The sequence below is a fragment of the Phalacrocorax aristotelis genome, chromosome 21 (genome assembly GCF_949628215.1).
Source record: "Phalacrocorax aristotelis chromosome 21, bGulAri2.1, whole genome shotgun sequence".
Classification (NCBI taxonomy): domain Eukaryota; kingdom Metazoa; phylum Chordata; class Aves; order Suliformes; family Phalacrocoracidae; genus Phalacrocorax; species Phalacrocorax aristotelis.
In genome coordinates, this window is record NC_134296.1 from 8055554 (window position 1) to 8080064 (window position 24511).

Genomic DNA, 24511 nt, shown 5'->3' on the forward strand with positions numbered 1-24511 from the left:
CACTAAGCTCCAGGGCTTTGCTTTCTGGGCAAGAGCAACCGAAAGGTTTCCCAGCCAGCCGTGCTGCGCTTTGCTCGGGCGCCCTGTGCGGAGGCACGGGTCGGCGGGGCCGGGATAGCTCCAGCTCCCGCGTGCCACCTTTCGCTCTGGGCTGCGGGTCCTCAGCGTCTTGCGCAGATCCCCGAGCGCGTGGCACCAGCACCTGACGCGGGGACGTGTGCGCGCGGGGACGCGTTGGCCGCGGTGGGGGTGGTGGCGCCCCGCGCTCCGCGAGGCCTCTGCAGCGGGTGCCGGTGCCTGGGGCGCAGCAGGGCCGCGAGCGCTGTGCGTGCGGCCGCAGCAGCTCAGAGCGCAGAGGGGCTGCGCTCGCCCGCCGCGGGGCCATTCGCGATTTTCGCATCTTTCGGTTCCTCCCTCCTCAGCCGGAAAATGGTGTCATGTTCTGGCTGTGCTTAAAAACGAAGCGAAGGGGAGTTTCTCACCTGGTTAATGGCGTGGAGGGAGGCACGTCACGCGGTGTGGAGCATCCCGTCCCATCCCGTCCGATGGGTAACCAGCCAGTGACTTCCTTTGGCAGTTTACGTAACAAAGCCCAGGCAGTCTCTTTAAACTGCTAATTCTACGCTCTAGTGACATCCATCGGCTGATCCACGTGTTGTGAAGTGGGTTTCATGACCCTTTTTGCAGGGGGCTATTCCAGCCCCTTCCCACCAGCCTGTAAAGGTAGCACAAACCGCAATTACCTGCTCGATACCCCTGTAAGTGCTAGTGGTACTTAGTACTGGCAGCCGTGGAGTGGTGATCTTCCCGACCTGGAATAAAAAAACCCCTTTCCTTACCTGAAGCCTGTTGTGCCGTGACAGCGTTCAGCTCTGCGTTAAGGTGGAGAAGGCGCTGTGTTACCTACCTCGTTCCTGTGACTTCAGACAGGCTCACGGCGCCGGGCTGGACGCGGTTCATCCATAAGCTCCCTCCATACGATGGTCCAGAATGAAAATATGTTCAGGCACGTGGCTGTATCTGTCGCATCACGTGTGGATAACTGGGAGGTGTGTTTAAGGAACCTGAGATCTTTTACTGAGCTGCTGAGCAGAAGACTTGCGTGGAGAGCTCTGAACCACCAGGGCGTCGCGTCGCGTTAATCAGCAGCTGTGGAATGGTGTTGCTGTTGCTGAGTGGATTTCAGCATGAGAGGAAAAATAGAAGCATCTGCCTCTATTTTGTTTCTTTCTAAATTAAAAAATTAGTTCACGGAGTCAGAGATTTGCAAAGACTAACCTGGTTGCTATTTTCTTGTCAGGTTGGTGACCAAATTGTTGAAATTAATGGAGAACCCACCCAAGGAATCACTCACACACGAGCCATTGAGCTGATTCAGGCTGGAGGGAATAAAGTTTTGCTGCTGCTGAGGCCAGGGACTGGCCTGATACCAGATCACAGTACGTCATCTCGAGCTGTTTCGTTTTGAGGGTCAAGGCGACACAGTGCGGTCTGAGACGGAGACTTCGGTGCTTGTTCACTGAGATAGTTAGCAGTGCCCTTTCTAGCAGCTGTGCAGGTGTTCATATTTGTTTCAAAATATAAGGAATATTTTTGGTAAAATTAACACATGACGAGTACTTAGGAATGTTATGCAGTGTGAAATCACTGCATATTTGTAATTGTAATAAGTTTCTCAGCTCTGTCCAAGCTAATCAAGTTTTCCTATACAAATGTGATAATTAACACTGATTGCCTTTTAATTTAAATTAAAATTCTCTGTGATACAGTGCTCAGTTCAAAATGCCTGTATTGTTAAGAATATTGCTTCTGTACAGATTTACTTCACTGTTTTTAGCCTTCTAAATTATGAAATGCTTTGTTTTTCAAAGCCAAATCTTCAGAAATCAGGGGGAGAGGCAGCTTTGCTCTCAAAATGGAGCCTGTCTGTTAGAAGTTGCGGTGTCTGCATCTACCGCAGGAACGCACAACTTTGTAGGGGGAAAAAATAAAGGAAATGCTGCAAAACTACAAATCAGAAAGGCTTGTGGCTGCGGCAGTATTTTAAAGCAAAGAAAACCTTATCTCCAAGTGCACATTTTAATCTTTTAGCCCTTGATGCTGACACCAAGATTCTGATGGTAAACTTAAATTGTCAGGTCACTTCCTCTGAGGAAGAGCTTGTCAATAACTGACCAACCCTGAGCTTATCCTTGGAAAATTTTAAAACACAGTTCGAACTACCGGGTAGTTTGTTGTGTTCAGTCATTTACGGGCAGCAACTGGCATCCGCTCAAGGGATAAAATCTGCTCAGAGCTTTCTCCGTTTCTTTCCTCCAGAGAGCAGGGAGATGGCTCGGAACATCTTTCTGTTCCAGGCTGCACAGCGCCGCAAAGTCAGTGAATTAGCGCATGGCACGGAAACAGCCCACCTGTGAAGCGCGAGGTCTGTTCGGTGCCATCTTGCTGCATCCCTGGCTGGCTGGGTTTGCCTCACACTGAATTACCTTCTCGTAAGGGCAAAAGTTAAATATAGTCCTCCATGTGTTCCGACGAGCTCCTGTCGAGGTCCTCTTTAAAGCTGGCATTTACCGGCTAGACGAGGGGGGTCGGTGGGAGCGTGCTGCCCGCTCCCTCCTGGCTGGCAGCTGTCTGAGCTCAGTACGGTGTCAGCAGCCGGGAGTGCTGCTTGTCCTGCACCACGAGGGCAGCGCAATAGTTACCCGGAATCACCCCCAGCCTCTTCTTCACGGAAACCTCCCGAGGCTGAGGTAGAAACACAGAATCAGAAATGTGAGAAGGACCCCCCGGAGACCACCGGGTCCAGCCCTCTGTCAAGAGCGAGGCCTGAGCCTGGGTTAAGCAACTTCGGTTAGATGAGCAGCAGTGGAGAAGGGAAGGGTTTTGTTGCCTCTTGTCTTGCTGTTAATCATACATTTCTGATTGAAATCTTTCTTGCTGTACTCTGTGATTTTGGTATGTAGTTCTGGGCTTTTTCTCTTCCTCCTTCAGGTTTGGCTCCTTCCAGTCTGTGTCCCTACGTGAAACCTGAGCAACATTAAGGGCTTTCAGTGCTTTTCTTGGTTTTTCCTTAAAGACTTGGTAAATCTGCATGTCTTCTGTTTCATCTCTTCCTATTATTAAAGTGCAAAGCTATGAATAACCTCAACTTTTCACTGTTTTCAGTTTTCTTTTAGCATAACAGTTTCAGTTCATTTGGTTTTCTTATATTAAACAATGTAGGTCAGGGAGCTTTTAATTTGCGATTTTGCTGTGTAGGCCCTAAAGTTGTGCTGATACAAGACCGTGTCAGTCCCGCAGAGATCGTGCCAGCATTCTGGGCAGAAGTTTTCTTCCCAAATCACATCCTTACAGCTGTAGGCTGTAGAACCATGCAATACAGAAAACTGACAAAATAAGACTTTGAGAGTATGCCACCACATAATCTTTTTTCAAATGAAGATGTCATAGAACATCCTGGAACCTGAGTAGCATGCATGTCCGTAAAATATTTAGTGATTTTTAAAATAATAATAATAATTATTATTATTTCAGTCATTTAGTCAAATCTCTCACTGTTCACTTCCAGGTGATTGGGATAGTTATAATCCATCTTCGTCAAATGTAATATATGAAGAACAGTCACCATTACCTTCATCTTCACATTCTGCTTCCCCATCTGAAGTGTGTTATTTACCAGTACCAGGAGAAGCTTTAACAAGAGTTCAGCTGTCTGAGAAACTGGAACAAGCAAACACTGTGCCTGAAAAGATAAGCACTTTAACTGAAAACCAGTCTGAGATGAAGCCTCTGTCTTCTCCCCGGAGAACAAAGAACAGACGGGAATGTCCCTCCAGCCCTGGGTTTGAAATGACAAAAGGTAGTTTGGAAGTAGGGACCAGAAGGGACAGATCTGTCAGTCCACAAAAGTTAGGGGCTGCTGAGGGACACCCTCACACAGGATTCCACAGCCCCAGAAAAGGATGTCCTGAAAACACCTACAGCAATCTCTCGTGTAAATCTGACGGTGCCAGAAAGCGTGAGAGTCAGCCCACAGAAATAGGGATGAATAACAGTAACAAAAGGGAGTGTTCCAGTGGGAATCAAGGAAGGGCTGCCAGTCCCCAAAAGCATCTCAGTAAGCAAGGAAACGTAGAAACAGTAGGCAGGTTACAAGAACATCAGGACAGAACAACCGGTGGTGATAAGATGACTGCTGAGCAACTGAAAGGTGGAAGTGGTAGAACAGGAGTCACCAGGAAAGAGGCGAAGCAGAAAACTTCTGGAAGGACAGAAGGGTGGTCTCCAGAGCGACAACCTGCAGCATCTGATAACAACCTTCCATTCAGTGACTCCAGGAGAAACACGTCTGAAGACAGAAAAACAAAGAAGCCAAACTCCGGAGAGCGAAGTTCCAGCAGAGTCAAAGCTTCCAGTCTTTCCAATATTCCACTGCTTTCCATGGAGAAGCAGAGATGGCTGGAAACACAGGAGACTCTTGCGCTGAACAGACACCACAGGGAGAGACACGCGGAGCTGCCCGCTGAAACCAAAGATGATGGAATTTCCAAATCTGAGAACAGTTCTCCAGTCAAGAAAACACCGATAACTCCTGGACCTTGGAGGGTACCAAGCGCATGTAAAGTCACCCAAACAGCAGGTGTGGCTGAAAAGCGGGTTTGACTGACACCTTTTTTTAGAACATGTTTTAATCGAGTTTCTAATAATGGTCATTTAAAAGCATTGTTTCTTTTCACAAAGTCGTCGTTTTTTTCAGAAACTGGTTAGAGGGTGGAAAGTATTTGATATGTTCTTAAATTATGTAAGCTGCATGAAGGACCTTTCGGATTGCTTATGAAACTTCCACAAGCTGCTGTCCCCTTGTCCTTTTGAAGGCGGTGTTCTGCTGCTCTCAACGTTGCACTGCTACGGCTTTCTCAGATAGTGTTGTGAGTTTCTGAACAAAATTATTTAATGCCTATATTGCCAATGTGATCACGACTCACTTCTTGTTCTTGTGCCAAGTTATCTACTGTACCCGGTCAATCTAACCCTTCTCGTGTGTGTTCCAGTCGCAGGAAAGGCAAGGTTTTGTCTGAAATGGGTGTTTTCTCAAGAGCATGTTGCATGTTTACATAAGGAAATACATACGTTCTTACTGGCTCAGTAAGAAGATGGGCAAGTCGGTTCTGTCAATTCCAGGGCAGCAAATGAGCCACTGATGCTGTTCAATTGATGTTTTTTCTTAAATTTTTATACCCAATACAAAATCGTGTAGATAAAAATTATATTTGACATAATCAATGTTTTGTAATTTTGCTTTTTATGAACAGAGCAAAATTGCTTTATTTTCTTGATTCATGAGGATGATTGTAACACCTGTTTGCAAACATCTGGCTGAAAATTCTGGGTTCTGTTAAATAACATCATTCCTTTGGTTTCACTTGTGGCACTGTGTCACCCGTAGCATTCCTGGTAAACATGAGCAACGCATGCACATTTCTTTTCAGCCTCCTCGTGGTGCTGTGGACTGAACTCCTGTCGTTAGTTAATGCTAGTTAGGAAGCGGATTTTCTCCCTCTGTAGCGGAAACAGCCGACCCTTCGGAGCGAGCCAACTGCCAGAGCAGCTTCTTGCCTGTGTGTATTAGAAATCTCCCATCTCCCACGGTGTGTGGTCTGTTCTGAGTGCGCTGAACAGGATGAGGTACGGGGTACGTGGGACTTAGCGTCGGTTTGGGCTTTAATACATGTTTTGGAAAGAGGACTGTTACCACCAGAATCCACTGCCACACCAGTCCGACGGCTGTAAGAGCAGCAGACTGCATAAACTGAAGGGTTTTATTTTCCTCATAGCTTTAGCAGCGATTTCCCAACAGGTTAGGTTTTTAATGACTGCAGAAAAGTGATAAAGGAGCCCACTGGTCCCGTTTGCAGGAGGACGACATGTGAAAGGTCAAGCTGTACTTTTACTTGTGTTAAAATTCAAACTAACACAGTTTGCTATTTGCGAGTGAACGAGTGAGTATCTCGTTCTGGCTCTGAAACATTTAATGTTTTAACGTTTTTAAAGCTTAATGAAGCACAGTGAATCAGTCTCAGTTCTTTAGAAGTACAGATGACCACTCAAACAGCTTTTTAAACAGACTTTGAAAACGAACCAGGCTTTAAAGCAGATCTGAACTGCGCTCTGCTGCTGGCCGTTGGGTGATCCATTGAGGTTTGCTGTGTAGCATAACACGTACAAATACTCCTTGCCGTGGAGTATGACTGTGAAGATATTTAATACTTTGAAGTAGCCTATGTAGATATTAACAGCGTATTCTTAACCAGAGAGTCCGTTTTACGTTGAGTTGTACGCACCTGCCCCAGCCACCGCGTCCAGTAACAAAGTCAGGCGTTTAATACGACGATGAATTAGCACCACCGGAATTATTTCCCTGTCATCAACCACCCCTGTATTTTTGCTATATGTTAATGTGACCTGATTTAGTGTCTTACCTGTGTGTGATTTCTCCTTCCATAGAACTTGTATCTGTACTTACTGTACCGGATGACTTAGCAATGTGGCCTTGGAATGCTAAGCAATGTATGGATATACTGGGTGTAAATGTTTATATATTGTACAGCACCTTTATACATACTTCTGAGGTTCTGACTAGAGAGAGACCTGTAAATCGCTCATTATTTTTTATATAGATATTAAAAAGAAACTCCAGTTCACAGCTTGTTGGGTCTACGCTGCATAAAATAAGGTTCTTTGTTGACTTTCAGCGGTGAGATGCTTTGAACAGCTACATTGATGACGCAGGTTTTGCCCACAAACATAAAATACTCTTCTGGAAAACAAATGCAATTTATTATTGGAAGTTTCACCAACTCCCTGTTCAAATAACAACTGCTCCACAAAGGTATTACAAAAGTGATCAAGTCATGTAGAAACAGTTGTTACTGATGAAATACTTGTACTGCAGGTTTATTTGGACGTTTTGATACATAAAACTGTCGTCTCCTTTTACATCTTACAACCTTTCCTTGTACAGAAAATAGCTGTAAACAATTTACTGCCAAAAATTCTTCTGCCACCTCCCCCCTTCTGTGAAAGAATGAGGCGATGAGAAGTAAGTGCCTCAGTTTTTGCCTTTTCCATTACTAATATAACAGAAGACAGGGTCAGTTAGGGAAAATGTTAGTGTAACAGATGCCCCTAAAACATTCTGTTTCTCTCCTGTGCCCTTGCTAAACATTAATTACTGGGGGCGGAAGGCTTTGCCCATCCCCTCCGCTGCGCGGCTCCTCGCAACAGAGCCTCCTGAGGCACCGCTGCTGCGCGGCGCTGCGGCAGCTGCTCGGAGCAGCGCTGGCTGTCGGGTGCGGAGCCCAGGCTAACAGGGGCATTACAGGCAACAAACAGAGCAAGAGAGTCTGTAGTTGACAAATGCTTTACGAGGTTTGCGTTGTCAGGCTGTTCGCATGTAACTAATGCTTTCAAAACCCAAACGTTTATTTGCAGAAGACCCAACGTAAGCAACCAGCATGACTCTGTTATTTTGCTTAACTGTCAGGCTGGAGGCAGAATTAATTCATCTTGCGCAGACCGAAGTGCACCGCATCCCGCATTAGTTCAGGATAAGGAGGCAAAGCCTCAAGCACGCTGAGCCTGTAAGAAAATAAGTGCTCCTCAGCACATTTGGATAAAGGCATCCAAGTATTTTCGGTCTGAGCAGAGCTCTGAAGGGTGCATAAATTGCAAAGGGTCAGCGTAGCTCCAGAGCGACCTGACCCAGGGGCCGGACTCGCCCCAGACTCAGGGTTCAGGCTTTGCAGAAACAAGGCACCCGCAGCAGTTGTCGGGGTCCCTCCCGCAGAGGCTCTCGCGTGGCTCACGCCGTTCCAGCTGTGCTCAGTGCCAGCCACCAGTGTTTGGCCCCGTGCGTCCTGCCTTGCTGTCCGTCCGTGCCCTGGGATGACCACTTTATTCTGCATGTTACAGAACAGCAGAGCAGAGGGAGAACGTGCGATACGTACACTGAGAACCTGTTGAAGAATCACAATTGCAGCTTTCCGTAGCTGGCGAGCACCTCTGCTTTTGCCCAAGCTATTGGTTAGCTTCGCTGGTCTCTTTCTGGTGGAGGGGCCGCGTGCTGATGGTTGGTCCGCTCACGGTTTAATTTTCCATAACTAAAAAGAGAGACGGAGCGTGAGTATCGGGCTGAGGGCTTTTCATCTACAGGTGAAACCCAGTCTCCGGTGCCCATCCTGCGTTGGAAGCTCTGCTTTGAAAGCGTGAGGACTGTGTCGTCGTTCTAAAGAAAAAGAACCCAGGGTTCTGACCAACGGCTTTAAGTGGGCCCCAAAGACCCAAACAGAGCTGAAATGTAAGTCAGCCCCATCCCGTCCCCCGACTGGCTCAGGCAGACGGAGCCGGTCAGCACGGGCTCTTCCCTGAGCTACGGCATAGAGGGAGCCTGATCCAAGGCCGGGAGGAGCCTGGCAGTGGTACAAACGTGACCCCTACAAGACGTTTCCTGTTGGTTTCTGTGGGAGCTTTACTTACTCTGATATTGAATCCTAGAAGATCACTTATAACGCCTGAGACAGCAGAGAGTATTACAACACGTGTTATATTGTAGATTAATGGATTCATGGTCAGGCCGTACAGCCTAAATGGAGTGTCTAATTCCTGCAATGAGAGGGGAAAAAAAAGTCTGTTAGCAGAAGGAATTAATCTTCTCACTTTTAGCTTAGCACTGGCTCCCTGGCAGACTTTGCTAATCGTGCACTGCCTCTCTACCCTTACTTAAATGTATGTACAGAAACTCCCGCTCTGTATCTCAGGCCTCCCAGCTCAAAGACGTGTCCTAACAGCCGTGCTGACTCTGAAAAGGCTCCTTTGTAGCAGCACTAGCTGCTTGACACAACAGGCTGTAGAATTGGGCTAGACTAATTTATGTGGCTCTTAGACTATGCTCTTTCTCTTCCAAATACCGCCTCTGCTACTGTCACACGCTTCAGCACCGAAGCGGCAGAAGGAAAATGAGACTCAGGCAGTAAGGAGACATGCTGTGTTCATCCTAGCCTCTCCTCGCGCTTACCTAAATCATAGTAAGCCACTGCTAATCAAAGGTTTGCAGCACTAATTAACAACACAGGTCTTGTATTGCTTAATTTTATGCCATGGCTCTAGAAGCACAGAAAAACTCCCTTTGTGAGAACTAACTTACCTCACCTCATCAAGAGACAAGAGAAATGGGAAGAGCAAAAACACAGCGTCATCGTCATTAGTCACTGAGCCCATAAAATTTAGCAACTGCATGTTTTTGGGAGAGCAGCTTACCTTCAGTAGCTTTGTAGATAGTTTCAAAACATTGTTTACTAGAGACAGCTGTTCCTTCTTGTTTGGCTTCTTCTCCATCTTTAGGTATAAGTTTATCTGTGAGAGAGACATGACAGACCAGATGTTACGATTCCAGCATTAGCCCCCAACTAACTCCTAACTGAGGGAAATTATAGCCATCTTTTGCAGCCTGCTGTCACTCCCGAGGAAGCGATGCCTCCACAGACAGGACTTCAGCAGTGACAACATCATTATTTTTCCAACTGACACGGCTAACACGTGTTAACCCAAAGACAAAAATAATCTAGAATTTTAGAATCTGAGCCTGTCCAAATGTTTAACAGCTTGGCCCTCCCCAGCTGTACGGTGCGTTATTGCCCTCTGCCCAGCACAAGTGTTCATCCCTGAATTTTAGAAGTTGATTCCGGTATATTTCAAGCGGGTATGAAATGCAACGATTGCATCCAAACACGCCACAAAGCCGAAGGGAGACTGAGCCAAATGGAGATACCTGCTCAGTGAGCAAGATTGAAATACTACTGTATTTCTTGTTGGTTTCAGAGCCCAAAGATGCCAGACGGAGTAAAAAGAGAAGAAGTGCTGCCTCCCAGATTAGGAACTCCCAGTTGTAGGCTGCGTTCAGGAACGTTTTGTGACCCTTAAGAACCTGTATTGAAAAAAAAAAAGCCAAAGTCAATTATAAGTAACATGCCTGTTCTCCGGAGACGTGCAAAAGCATTGCCCTTTCTCCTCTTCTGAACAGACAGCCGTGCTCTATAGCTACTGACAGCTCTTCCCTTGAAGTGTAATTCAGTCATGTAACTAGGTTAAAGTAAAAGGTCGTATTTCTAACCTGGCTTTAGCTTGGAATTTGATTTTTTTTCTTCCTGCTTAGAAAAGGACACTTGCTCTTTCTCTTCCCTCCCTCTTTCCAATTAACTGGTAATAAATCTTTCCTTTCACGTGTGCGTGTCCCACTGGCAGCCTTAGGCCACCGCAGCCACACTACGCTGATTCTGCCTTTCCCAGTATGTCCTCATCAGGTCTAATGCAGCAGGACTGGGATTGCCCTCCGGAATTCCTCCAGAAACCTGTGGCTTAGGAAAGCAATCACAGCAGTGAGAGTCGGTACCAGTGACCGTCGCCCATAATCCTCGATCCTACTGCCACCACAGCTGCGGCATCACGGAACCAAGAACTCGCCTAAACACTGTAACGGCTTCTCTTGCGAAAACCAAAGAAAGTAACACTGCTTACTGAACAGAAGCTTTAGTGAAGGATTAAAAGGTGTAAGTAATAGTTATTGACCTGCTTTTCAACAACAGTGGTTAAAGAGGGTGCTGCAATCAGCCCTCTTAAATAAGATGTCCTGTGAGCACTTGCGGTACTTGGGCAGAGTCCTTTCCTTTGTGCACAAAAGCCCGTGTTCTGAAATTTTCCTAGCGATTATAAAACCCCAGACTTCCCTCTGCAAACACAGAGAATGAACATCTATTACCAACTAAACATTACAAAGCTTTTAAGAAATGCAAAACCCTCCGTGTTACTTTGGAGACAAACACCTACAGCTCAAGCGCTTTGTTGGTTGGCAAATGAAAAGCCTCCAGTAGTTTGGGGTTTTTCTCCCCCTACTTATTAAAAAGAAAAAAAAGTTAAAATCTCACCTGGGCGCAGCATATAAAGGCAATTGAAAGAGCCAGTAAAAAGACTGACGACACGACAACATCCACAGATCGCTGGGGACCTCGCCGCTGCAGAAACAAGGACACTGAGTCAGGTCTAAGGCTGGGGTGCAGCACCGCGAGGTCGGGGCTCTCCACAAAGAGCTGCAGTTTAACGATTCCAGCAGCGCTGCCCAGACACGGGGAGGGAAAGTACAAATACCTGGAGACTTGGTTACACACTCTGTAATAACCCATGCGCCCACCCTGGGTCAGAGCTCACCTTTAGATAGGAGCGCAGGGACAACCAGATCTTGATGTTTTCTACCTTCTTGAGTCTGAAGTGAGGAATTTCGTATTTCCTGGCTTTCCGAGCAGATGTGATGTGACTAAAAAGCTTGGCAAACAAAAACCTCTGCAAATCAAAACCAAAAACATAGACGCACAGATTAGTCTAAAACAAAAAAAGCTTGTTTGGGATTGCTTAGCGGTAACTGGCAGAAGAGGCTAGCCTTGCGGCACCCGGGGGAAGCCTAACGGGGACCCTGGTGCCCGGCCTCGCAGGTACGCACCAGCAGCCGCCTCGCGTATGGCAGGGGTGGGACTGCTGTGGCTACGCAAGGTTAGCCACAAAGCTCTCACTGAACAGTAACTAACGCCAGCCTGCCTGCCAGGCAACATACACGCTGACAGAGCTACTGCCCACGGCCGTGAGGGAGCCGAGCGGGATGCAGCCAGCTGCCCCGCGCTCCACCTGGGGACGGGCCAACCAAGGTGCTTCCTCTCCTTCGCAAACAGCTCCAGGTTGAAGCGGTGGCTTCCACGCAGCGTGCCGTTTCAAGGTGCTAAAAGGTTATTTTTCCCTTGGGGGCAGGAAGGGTAGTGACAGGTTTAAGTTTGTGACTGATGAATAGGAGAGTCTTACCTGACTCCCCTACACAAACCTGGACATCTTACCGGCTCTGACAGCTCAGCTTGCTGAGACGTGCTTGTCTTGCCAGCGCCTTCAGCGACAGGCGGCATGGCTTCGGTACAACACCTGCCCCAGCGTTCGTGAAAGGCAACCATGCACCTACACCTACCTGCTTGTACGTTCTCTCAGCAACACACATCATGAAGAAAAACATCCAGGTTAAGCAGAGTCTTTCAAGGAAGTTGATCGCAGACAGAACAATGACAGGGGTGCTAGCAGGTGCTCCACAGAAGATGTGCAAAAGCTCTGTTAGAGAAATGGAGCACAGCTGCTCCAGGTTATCTGTGCGGAAGAGTCTGTAGAGGAATGGGAGGAATGCTAATCCAATGGTGATGATGTTTCCCAGCATTTGGTAACCCACTCCTTGCTGGTAGGCATTAACCTGCAAGCAGGAACAAAAATAGGATGATTACCTGGGGTTTTGCATCAAGGAAAAGGCACGCTGTTGTGGCAGCATCGATTCAGTCAAGTGTTCAGTTCCCCTTCCCTTCAAAGGGCATAGCCTAAAATAATTCCACCCATTTCACTCTAAAACCACCAACAACCAGTCCATAAATGACAAAATCGCCACCGTCAGCACACCGCAGAGACACAGCCAGCAATAACCGGCGCTCACGAGTCTTCACCAGGACCTCCTAAGTTCTGGTGCGTGCAATTTTTAATTAAGAACATTTGGGACAACTGTATTTGGAGTTGCAGAGGGACCGGTTTTATACTGCACTTCATACCTGCATGTATGGCTACCTGCAGCTTTCTGGGTTGTTCTTTTTTAAAGCGTGAGGGAGAGAGGTTCCAAGGCCTTACCGCCCTCTCACCCGGCTCATGATGATCCCGCTGATCTCCAGCACAGACATGTCCACCTTCTTACAGTCATTCCCCTCCCAGATCAGCGCACTCACTTTCGCAGATGCCGGACTTGTATTCTGCAGCCAAAACAAATGGTTCTAGAAAAGAGAAAAGAATTCAAAGGGCATATAGTCTATTTCTGTCCTGCTATTAAATAATGATTTTTCCCAGAAAGTATTTAGACTGAGAGGGGGATTCCAAAGTTGTCTTTGGGTGAAGCGCTTTGTTTTGGGCTTAGCAGCAGTCCAGATAAATCTGGGGGGGAGGAGGGAGTTGATCACTGACGCTGTTTAGATCATTCCAGAGTTCATGTGATCCGCACGGTTGACAGAAGGGACTCACCCAGCATTAGGGGCTCACATTATCCCACCGGCATTCCGATGTGTCTTTCATATTATTTGGGCAGACGGCGGGAAAAGCAGGGGAGGCGCGTGGAACCTTTCATAGTAGTCTCAGATACTGGATACAAATCAACAAACCTGCTGGAAAACATCTTCCTTCAGATCCCGCCTGGTACCTATCGCAGTCGCTTCCTCACTGTCGCTGGTGCAGGACGAGCGACACTCCGGCCCGTGAAGCAGATCATCCCAAAGCATATCTTCTGTCTCAGAGTCGTGGCGAGTGCTTTCTGAGTCTCTCCGGGTCACGCTGCAGCTCCGGGACCCCTCACCAATGCAGGACCTCAAGTCCTGTGAAGATGAACAGAATTTACAAGCACAGCCCCACACCCCGTTGCAGAACCACCTCCTCCCCCTGCCAGCAATCGCCTCAGTCAGCTCCTGGGGCAGTCGGGAACTCCCAGCCACGCCACCTGAGGCAAACTGTTAAAGACAGCGGTAGTTTTTGCAGCCAGCATTTCTACCGGGAAGTCACCCAGAGAGCGTTAGATCTCCACGTCTATTCCCAGCTTTACAAAATAAAAATTGACTTATTCATCCTAATGCAAGTTTTCTTGCTTTTGCATAATCTCGTTTCTATTTTATATTTAAGTGTATATTTTTATAGTTATAATTTTATATTCATATATTTTATATCTATGTCTATTTTGTTTTCAGGTGGGAAGAGTGGCGGGGGGACGATAAAGTAATGAAGTGAATGAGTATATATCAGAGAATAGATTTATTTCTTCATTTTGAAATCAAAATTTATTAGCATAAAAGCTGCAGTGCTGCCTTCCAAAGCACAAAAGCAATTGTAGCAATTCAATGTGAGCTGTTAGGGGCAGCTTGGACCACACCACTGCCACCAGAGTGCTTTTCTGTTCGTTTGCTTTGGTTTTGTTAAGCTAAGTAGTACACTCACAGTTATGAACAAAGCTTACAAAGCTGCAAACAAGCAGGGAGAGGCCACGCCTTACACCTGAAGGCGCTCAAGTACTGTCATTTAATAATGGTCTGTTCTAATGGGGAGGGTGTCCCTGCACTGGCCAGGCTCGGAAAAGCTGTGTCTCTTGAGATTATGACCGTACCTGACTATATAATGTGGATTCTAGTTCAGATTCCACAACACTGTCAGAGTCTCTGGCACCTTTAAGGGCTTGCTTGACCTGCCAAAAGCAAAGGAAAAGCAGCTCATTATCCATAGCAAAAAATAGCGTGGAAAACGGTATAAATTCAACATGAGTACCTGTGAGACAGCCTCGTTCAAAGAAACAAGAGGCCTCTTTTTCTTCTCTTCATAGCTGTTGTCACTGGAAGCCCCTTCCATGTTCTGGCGTAACAAGACCCTTTGTGCCATTGCTTCCGCATCCTCGTCACTGGAAAGCTCATCAGAAACACCACCTCTGTTGGTGCAGTCGTCCTAGAAACACAGCAGTCAAAATAAGAGTACAGCAGTGAAAAGGGACCAACCTGAACGGCATCAAACCAAAGGTTCAAAGCCAGTGCTGCGGGGACACTGGGACACACAGTAATCTCTAATGACCTGCCACGCCAGCAGCAGGTGGTCTCCACAGAACACGCAGAAACAGAATCCAACCTCACATCAGAGACATCACAAATTGTAACTCCCTACCCCCGCCCTTGCCTTGCCGCAGAGGTAAGGAGAGGGAACCTTGGGTGGGGCGGAGTTGGATGTGGGAAGAGGAAGAGGCAGCAGCATCTCTTGGCTATGTCTCACCAGCAGCCTTAAGCCCAGGAGAATAGGTGTACCTACAAGGTGGTGGCTAGCAGACCCCAAACTGTGAGACGTGTCCCCCCGCACCTAGCTCTGCTCCTCTGCAAACGCCTAGAAACAGAGGACTTGGGATGGCACACGCACGGTGCTCCGCACAGATCCTAAGTTGTCCGCGTGGGAATTAACACCTCACCAACCCAGAGGGGCCTCAGAAGTAACTCCACAAAGCTTTATGGTTTAGAGATTTCAACAGGGGTCACGATGCTTTAACTCTGTCTTTCTCCCTCCCCAAGGGATGTTTCAGTCTATTTTTCTGCCTCCCCCCCGACTGGATGTTGTGGGGAACTGTCTGCATGGCAAACCATGTTACAGAACTGCTTCCGAAAATTGTTGATTTATTTATTTTTAATCATTATCGCAGTCTTCCTTAACTGAACATCTTGTGATCAGAAGTCTCTACAACAAAACAAGCATCTTGGTAAAACAGATGTTTTCCAGCATTGTCTGTGCTTGACCTACTTGACTATTGTAACAGATGAAAAGACGCTGACAGTAAAGCGTTAGCACCATGTCAGCTGTTCACCTGAGAAGTAGAAAGGGTTTCCAGCTTTCCTATATGCAAGCAGAGATTAGTAGGAGAAGGCAGTATCTTCTGTTAGATCAAACCATACAGCTAAGTATCAACAAACTTCCGGGCACATACAGAGTACACTGAAATTTCCAGCTTCAGATGGATCTTTCCTGCCAGTACCTGATGGCTCTTTTCCCCATCGGAAAGTTTGTTTTTCTCTTTGAAGTGCAACAGCCCGTGTTCAGATCTGGCGTGTCTGTGCTTAATGTCATTATTCACAGCGTTCACACCGCTTTCTGTCTCAGTCCCCTTCTCAGCTACCAACTTCACTCGTCTAATCCTATGAGAGAAAATACAATTAAACGCTTTTACGTCAGAGAAAAACTCTTTGTGGCAAACATCACGGCCTCTTTCGCTTGCCATACAGGTACAACGTTACACGATATAGCTCAGGGAATGCATAGCTGTCTCCTGCTGACAGGCTCTTTGTGTCCTGATTCTGTTGAAGAGACTCATCCGCCTCACTCTCACTGGACAGTTCTTTTGTAACTCTCAACAGTATCTTAAAGCTTCTAAACTAAGAGGGAAATTTTTTCTTATTATTATTTTGAAAAAAATAAGAGCAACTGAGAAGACAAGAAGTCCTCATCAAAAGAAAGGACCTGCCAGCTGAAAACTCATCAAGACACTCACCTGAGAAAACAGCAGAAGACAACGGAAAATTATCCCAAACAATCTATCCTCCTTTTCCTCGAGTTACTTTCAGAAAAACTAAGGCGGTAAAGTGAGGCAATTATTCAAGCAACTTAAACAAGAAGGCACAATTGCTTCTGGAGAACAGGTAAAACAGTAATGTAATTTGAGCAGACACATTCAAGAAACGTCACTTATCTGGTAAACAAAAATAAGCTCCGCCACTTTCTGCAACTCGTCTAGCGGTTGGTTTTAGTCATAGTGTGAGACATGGTACAATCTCCTAATAAGGGCATACTACAAATTCTTGAGGAATCAGCCTCCTGCCACACCAAGAGTGCTTTCAGTTCAAAAGGAACTAGTTGGCAGGCTTTGGGGATATCAGTGGCAGTGCACGTTCTGCCTTCATTTTCCAGATATCAGATTGTTCACAGTGTCATTACAAACACACCAAACCAGTGAAGATCACATACCTCCTTCGGAAAAGCATACTAAATAAATTGTTAAGAACGGATGCAGATTCAGACTGCTCTTCTTTACTGTTTTTGTCAGGAGACGACCAACTGTTCCCATCGGCACCCACGGATTTGCGTAACTTCCTGATTTTTAAAAAGAGGAGAATTAAATTTGCGTGGCAAGCTACTTTTAGTTCTTAAAAGATCTGAATCAGATTGGAACAGCCTTTTAGATGCTATTTTTCTTAAGTCATACAGTCAGAACGTGTATTTCCAAATAAAAAAAAGTTTTATTTGGATTAACAGAAGTTACGCATATACCCACAGGGCATCAGTATATCACTAGTGAAGGATGCAACAGACAAAAGCCGGACAGAATCTTTGCCGTAGAAATCTAACGGAGGCAAAACTCTATCCACATCCTTCATCCAGTGTTCAAATATGTTATATCAGTGTTTAAACTGAGTCAGACACCTAACAGTTAAATATCTGGTAGATGGACCGTAGCATCTCCCACATGCACAAATTTCCAGCAACGAATCCACCATGGCCACCTCCGTCATCATTCGCCTGTTCTCAGAACACAGCAGCCGTTCCCAGCAGTTAGTGCCAAAGCCGGACACCAGAGCGGTTTGCAAAACCTTGGAGATGCCTTTCTACGCAGAATGCCCTCCTCTGGCCACGAAAAGAAGCTGTATTAAAAGCTACGTTAGAAAAAGGCCCAGCTGACAACTAAACCCGACCTGTCATAGCCCGGCAAATTTGCGGCATTTGCCTTAGTTATGAGAAGGTTACAAACAAGACAGAAAATACTCATTCTCATATTTATGGTTAAACTACTTATTTACATAAAAACAGAAGAGACAACATTTACCCGTTAAATTCTACCACGAGCAATCCATCATACCCTTTGATGCCAACAAACGAGGCCGTTACCCCGCTCACCTCCTCCGCCTGCCGAGCCCGTTGTTTCCTGAAGGTCTGTTGATCTGGGTGGACACTATCTGACAGTGAACAGTTCCCATCAGCAGCATAAGGCACATCGGTCCCATGACTTCACTCGCATTCACCACAGGCATCATGAAATACAACACAACTGCTATGACTGTAAAGGAGAAGACTCTATCAAATGCAAAAATTAAGAGCATGGCCCAGTTCTTCTGTCTTAATTATTTACTTTTACTCTGGTTTATAATTTTTGCAAATACTAGTGCCACACATCTTGAAATCTGTGTTAAGCAGGTTTCAGACAGGACCCTTAAGTTTTAGATTATGGACTACAAGACCATGTCACATTCCTTGCAGAAAAAGGACTGTGGCACAGACCGCTACCACCCCTTACCTTGCATAACATAGAGCACCAGGAGCCACATAAAAATACGCTGGGAAGTAACCTGTATCCACCATTGGCTGAATAATGGAAAAAATACAACTCTCACAATTCCCTTCCGAGTTAGGGATGTCCAGGGAATTTCAGGCTTGGCTTTGGCAAATGTAGACCCTTGGAATTAAAGGAAAAACAAACAGGTTATTAATTGTGAACTGCAAGAATTTCCTTACTGATGATTTCTCTCTGGCCACAACCAAACTCTGCCAGATGGCTACAGCTCAGAATCTCAGAACAGCAGGGGTTGGAAGGGACCTCTGGAGCTCATCCCATCCAACCCCCCGCTTGAGCAGGCGCACGCAGAGCAGGGGGCACAGGAATGTGTAATGTGTCCAGGCAGGGTGTGAATGTCCCCAGGGAAGGGACTCCACAGCCTCTCAGGGCAGCCTGTGCCACTGTCTGGCACCCGCACAGGGAAGGAGTTTTTTCCTCATATTTAAGTGGAAGGGTGACAGCAGCCCAGCTTCAGGCACTCATCCATTCTATACAGCTCAAGCAGGGGTGGTCCCTCACCTTATCTCAGCACACTGGCTGCTGGCCCTTCCCTCCCCGACCACATCTGCTCTCACCAAGCACTCGGCACGGCTTGCGCTGGACCACTGCATCCCTCTGGCCTCTGCTTTCGGGTTTCCAGTGCTCCTTTCGCACCAGCACCAGCCAGCGTGGGCACCCTGCCCTGCTGGGGAGGTGTAAGGCCTGAGGCTTCAACAGCGCCCTGCGCTGCTGCTGCGGCTGCCAGAACGCCGAGTGACTCAGGCTGCGCCGTAACCGCTCCGGAAGCGCACCGGCCGGGGGCGGCTCGCCATTCCCCCACGGCTCACCTCGGATCAAGTCCACGTCGATCAGGTCGGGCTGGATGTGACCCTTTTTCTTAGGCTTGTTTTTGAACCCCTATGAAGCCGAAAACAAAGGCCCGTTAGCGGTGAGGGGAGCCCAGCCCGGGAGGCGGGGGCGCCCGACCGCCGCCGTTACCTTCATCTCGGTCTGCTCGATGGACTTCTCCCATATCTGCTGGTCGTAGGCCCCGACCTGGAAGGAGAGGAGGCTGAGGGTACGGCCCGGCCCGCGCCCGCTCGCGCCGCGCCCCACTCACCTTCTTCTGGTACCAGGAAATGGCATCCCTGTCGCGAGAGGCCATGGGCCGCCGCGGGGCGCGGCCGAGCTCGGGGCGGCCCGGCCCGGCCCCGGTACCGGCCCCGGCCGCCGCCGCCGCCCGGGCCGCCGTTACCGTGGAGACCGCCGCGAGCCCGGCGCTCGACTGCCTCCGCCTGCGCCCGCCCCGCCCCCACCCAGACAGCACTAGCGGAGCGCAGAGCCCGGCCCCGCCCGGGCCTCGGGTGCAGAAATAAGGAGCCAGGCGGTAAAGGACAAAATCAGACTTTGTTTATTAAAAAAATACTTTACAGGAAAAAATTCTATGCATTCCGTTGGACTATTTTACAAAGAAATAGCTTAACAGTTTGACACTCGTGTACAGTCAGCTACTGACAGAAATGCACTGCGTTAAGTATTCACACAGAGGCTCGGCGCTCGCCCGAAGCCTCTGAAACACTTGCTAATGTCAATAAATATACTAAGGCCGCACAAAGCAAACAGTCTTCCAGGCAATTGTACACGTCCTCTGTAGGCAGAGACCTTAGATAAATTAAAACCACAGAAAAAAAATCGTAGCTGCCAATCAAAATCAAATTAAATCACAAAAAACAGCAATACAGAAGTCTCTTTACATGTTGTACAAAGAAATCAGAAGCATACGTATTCCTCCAAGCCCGAGCACCCCACGGACGCCTCTCCGCCCCGTGCCATCGCCCCACGGTGCCGCACACCGCCGGCGAGTCTCGGCAGCAGCACGAGCTCCGGGGAGAGGGGCCACTTTCGTGGGAGTACAGACAGGCATCCCCCTCTTCTTGCACCCCTTAAGCAAGTACAGAGCTGCTAACACTTAGCACTCCTCGGAAACTACAATTTCAGAGTTTATTACTCAGTTGATTCAGACCTGAAAATGGTAGGCCATGCCAGATTAAGGACTTGAGCTCACGCCTGTGGGAAAAGCTCTGACAACTAGCCTTTCTTTTCCAGGGGAACTAGACTGTAACACGCAGGAGAACTGACACGGGTACAGTGGGAGCCCTTTTTCTGTATGGCAAGATCTACACCTGTGAAAAACGTTGATTATAAATCCCCTGAGAACACTTCGCCGAGTGTCCCACCTTCCTGGAAGAGAACGTGCCAAGTATCTGTGCAAAATGACTTGTAGCATGTCAAGGAGAGAGGATGCTGAAGCTAACTGGTATTACAGCTTTAAACTGCATTCTCCTAGTCCACTTCTGGCCCAGCTGAGCTACTCACCTTTATCCCAAGTAACATTTTTAGTCAACCGCATGTTAAAGTAGAAGCCTACGCCCGAGTGCTGTATCTCAAAGCTGATCACCCCTTACAGAGCAAGGGCTTGGTCAGTTACCAGTTGTCTCCAGTATAAAGCAGGAGCATTTTCTCACATATCATAGGGCAGATCCTCATAAATGGGGAATTGAGGATTTACAGTAACTGACCAGCACTTTCATATTTATGAACTGTTCAGTATATCTCTGGGTGCTACTGAGAACTATTAGAACAACCCATGAAATTTGCCAAAGCTTGATTACCTCATTATGTAGGCTGTTCTATAAAGTCTTACATAGGAATTCTAACAGCCAGCTATTTAACGTGAGGGATATTCAGAAATATTTACTTGGACCTGCTGAGAGACTTGTTTTGCTCAAACACTAAGTGGCTTGAACTCATTACTTCATTTCTAGACATCTATAGCTTACAAAAACTCAGTATTCTGCATGTCTTGTTCTGGAAAACATTTGCATCTTTCACATCATGGCATTGTTCTAATTCTGCTGTTGTTTTCAGTGCAATTTGAAGCTATCTTGAAACAACGGCTAGGCAGTATAGCAATCAGCTTCATAAGCGATCCCTCTCATACTTCACATCCACAGCAGAGGTGGAGCTTGAAAGTGGTATGTCCTTTTGGTTAAAGCGTACCAAAGCCAATAACGTACTTAGGCAATAGATTTTTATAAATTTGCTCCTCTCTTCCTCAATCTTCCAAGCATGCTAGAAATCAGCAACATTCAAGCCATTTGAAGATACGTTTCTGTATTTAAGTCTGACATTAAATATTAAGTTAGTAATTGAACAGAACATAGAGAGAGCATGATCTTATTGGTCATGTCCCTCTATCCAAAGAGCTAAGTCAGGGCATTCTCCTGGTATTTCAGGCTGTAGTCACAGATTTCACTAAAGCTACAGTTTTGAAAGCGACATGAGCCACTCTGGTGGTCTTCCTTTATCCATTTGAAAACACACTACTAGAATTTACAGAGGACTTCCAAATTGATTCCCTCTTCATTCTATTTCAACTTGCACTATAAAACAGACAAGTTGGTATATGGGGGTTCTTCATCTGTTTATTCTGCCTTTAAAGTTATGTTTGCAGACTTGCTGTAGTATCTGCAGATTTGTCAATTCCTGAGTGATTGTACGCAGTGCTGGCTGTCAAAGAATGGCCACCGTATTGATGTACCTCTACTGACATGACCAAAGAATAGCACATGTGAGAAGTGAAATGGGCACTTGGAAGACTAGCAGACTTTGTAAAAAGGAAAGAACACCCTTGGGTAATACGATCTTTGAATGTGAAGGATGAACTGAAACCACTATTGCCTGTGAGGAATTTTACTTTGCACAACCCTTAAAGCTATGAAATTCCTCTCAAAGTAAAAAGTGGAAAAACCCACCAGAGAACAGACGGCTCATTTATGAACCAGTCTGGGTCATCTAGAATTTCTGCTAAGATTAAATTACACCCCTGCATGAATCACATTACTTTTCATCATAAAAGCTTTCCATTCTAACACCTTATTTACACAGATTACTAAACAAGTCACTACCACTTCAATCTGTAAATTAGTTTTAAATTGAAATATTTCCTAGTCCTCATTTTTGTACCGAAGACAATACATACATACACGTAAGGAGTAATACAGGTTCTAACTAATCACTGCAGTATCTTCTGATGATTATTTTTCTATCAGTTTAAAATAGTGACCTCTACACTGAGGTGCTAATATGTATATAAAAGCCTACACAAACAATATTGCACAAAGTAAGATTTATAATAGAGTAACATATTTTAGAGACCCTTATAAAGAGAAGAGTAATAATTGATATTAAAAAGATGCATCCAGAACTAACACAGCATCTTTGCTTTTGTCTAGTCTAACATAGTGTTTCAAATCTTTCCTACCTCAGTGAGGATTAGAACAAATAAACTTATCTGGAGACAGCTTAAGTTGCACCAAAACCCAACTTGTACTCTAAATGTGGGGAGGGGAAGGGAGAAAGGGATGGGGCTTTTCCTTTTGATGACCGGAAAAGGCAGTAATAAATGGGGTGAGTGAAAGTCAAATACAGATTACACATTAACATCCAGAAATATTGAAAGATTGTTTAAAAACTGTTGATAGCTGACACTACATATTTAGCACGTGCCACTGATTTCTCCACAGTACCTGGGCACCCAGAAGCTACACATGGAAACAGAAGTCCAATGCTGTAATACTTTTTATTGTGAAACGGTAATACAGAACTTCCTAGAGTAAGGACAGCCTTACTGTGTAAGTCAGTTACCAACTCAATGCTAATATATTAAGTGCATCAGTACAAGGGGAAGTGTGGTTCCATTGGACACATTACGACCTGACCAAAACAAGCTGCCAAGTTGGTTAGTATTTTAAAGCCTTAAAGTGCTCAAAGATAGCAGTTTCCTCCACAAGACTACCAATAGGTTCTTTAATTTTGACACTAGTATTAATCATGTTCAGGGAAGATGTATTTTAGAAGCAAAACCCTCACACCAAACAACATAAGCAGTGCTATGAAAAGTGTTAGGTCAGTAAGTCATTGCATTTCAACAGGATCAGACACTTTCTTCAGTTAATTTTACAGATCACCTGTGTAGGAACTGTAAGAAGTAGAGATCAATTCCTGTAGCCTGTATATAAACCAACATGTCACGAACAGACATACCAAAAATTTCACAAATCATCAAAAGTGCTGTGCTTTTTTTTTTAAGCAATTAAAATGAGATGGGAAAGTCACTTTGCAAGTCGTCTACAAAAGCATCACTTTCTGGTGAAGATTAGAGATAAAGTAAAAGCAGGGAAATAACACTGACCAATATAGTTCAATCATTTTATGTTCCTGGAGGAATTTCAGTCTGACTTTGAGGAGATATTCAGTATCTCTCTACTTAAACAGAAAGAAGTGGTAGACCACTGTTACAGGTTGTACTAAGGGGTTCAAATACAACTTGAATTTTGCATAATCTGTGTAAAAAAGATATGCTTGACATTTTGGAATGTCACCTTTCTTTATAGAATTATAGGCAAGATTTCTCCAATAAAACATAAGCCAGTTATAAAACTATAACTTCACATCAAAATTTTAAAAAGTTGTTAAAAAAATGTTTGATTATATACATATCACACAGAAGAGCCTGCATGATCCTGTGGATTGTGTTGCTGATCAGACTCTATTTTAAAACCTGGAAGGGGCTGGGCCACCTGATCTGGTTGCACAAGTCCTGATATTGAAGAAACAGAGGAGAGCACCCCTGTTGTAAGCTGCATTTCTATACCTGGTTCTTCAGACTCTACTTTTACACTCACGCACTGGGGTTCACCTTCTGACACTGTATTTCCAGGAACACTACTGTTCAAGCTTGAATTGCTTTCTGCGTTTTCAGAAGTTTCCCCCACAGGGTGATATTGTTTAAGTCTTATGTGCCAGGCTAAGCTGCAGACTGCTGACACTGTTTTGAACTGATGAATGACATTTCTGGGGATGAAGTAGATGTCATTGTCACACAACTGAATTCTAGCATAGCGAATGCCTTCCCGTCTCATTTGGTTTAGTTTGGCTTCATCCACCCATTGAACACACTGGGAGAAGGAAAGATGGTACAGTTAGTGGTCTACTCTGTTTAGAGCAAACAATTCAGTATCCACCTATTTTCAATGTACTTTGTGTCTAAATGAGAATGTTTCTGCTTAACAGGTAAAACTTGGAATTTAAATGAGAATTGGACTTTTAAAACATAATTTAGCTAACATGCACACCTTAAGAGGACAGTGAACAGTTAAGAGCATTCTGCTGTTATAGTTGAAAACAGTAAGTTTGACATGAGGCTGCACTGTTTTGGCCAACAGGACTGAGTTTAGATGCCTTCACATCCTAAGACAACCAGTATATTAGAAAGCAGAAACAGGCATACACGACTTCTTAATCAACTTCTAACTGTTCCTATAGCACATATCATGACTTGCAGCATAAATCCCAGCTTGGTGGAAGAGTAAAGCAGTTGGACTAGATGATGGTTGTCGGTCCCTTCCAACTGAACTATTCTATTCTGAAACATGAGGGGGGGAAGTAGCCCAAGAGGGC

At 45.9% G+C, this 24511-nt stretch overlaps 2 protein-coding genes across 11 annotated transcripts in view; one reads left to right on the top strand and one right to left on the bottom strand.

The window, feature by feature from the left end:
• MAGI3 (membrane associated guanylate kinase, WW and PDZ domain containing 3) overlaps window positions 1-6701 on the top strand; it is a 74638-nt gene extending 67937 nt beyond the window's left edge. The window contains exons 20-22 of one of the 2 annotated variants that reach the window (XM_075115771.1): window positions 1301-1439; window positions 2992-3081; window positions 3569-6701. In XM_075115771.1, coding sequence (XP_074971872.1) covers window positions 1301-1439; window positions 2992-3041 — 189 coding nt within the window. In that variant the 3' untranslated portion in view covers window positions 3042-3081; window positions 3569-6701. The remainder of the gene's footprint in view (window positions 1-1300; window positions 1440-2991; window positions 3082-3568) is intronic. The other variant, XM_075115770.1, reaches the window with a different exon arrangement.
• Window positions 6702-6734: 33 nt separating this feature from the next.
• The window catches only part of LOC142067273 (protein PHTF1-like), a 32105-nt gene continuing 14328 nt past the window's right edge, over window positions 6735-24511 (bottom strand). Inside the window, exons 7-24 of one of the 9 annotated variants that reach the window (XR_012663948.1) lie at window positions 18989-19045; window positions 18838-18907; window positions 17972-18130; window positions 17575-17734; window positions 16648-16773; window positions 15662-15821; window positions 14422-14595; window positions 14264-14341; window positions 13275-13484; window positions 12765-12893; window positions 12059-12331; window positions 11260-11391; window positions 10980-11066; window positions 9827-9982; window positions 9316-9411; window positions 8536-8661; window positions 8007-8159; window positions 6735-6817 (exon numbers count right to left, since the gene is read on the bottom strand). Coding sequence is in view for 7 of the 9 variants with exons in the window: in XM_075115775.1 (XP_074971876.1) it covers window positions 8139-8159; window positions 8536-8661; window positions 9316-9411; window positions 9827-9982; window positions 10980-11066; window positions 11260-11391; window positions 12059-12331; window positions 12765-12893; window positions 13275-13484; window positions 14264-14341; window positions 14422-14595; window positions 15662-15821; window positions 16648-16773; window positions 17575-17734; window positions 17972-18130; window positions 18838-18907; window positions 18989-19045; window positions 19110-19154 (2259 nt within the window). In the remaining 2 variants the exon portion in view is untranslated. The other 8 variants (XR_012663949.1, XM_075115775.1, XM_075115774.1 and 5 more) reach the window with 8 other exon arrangements.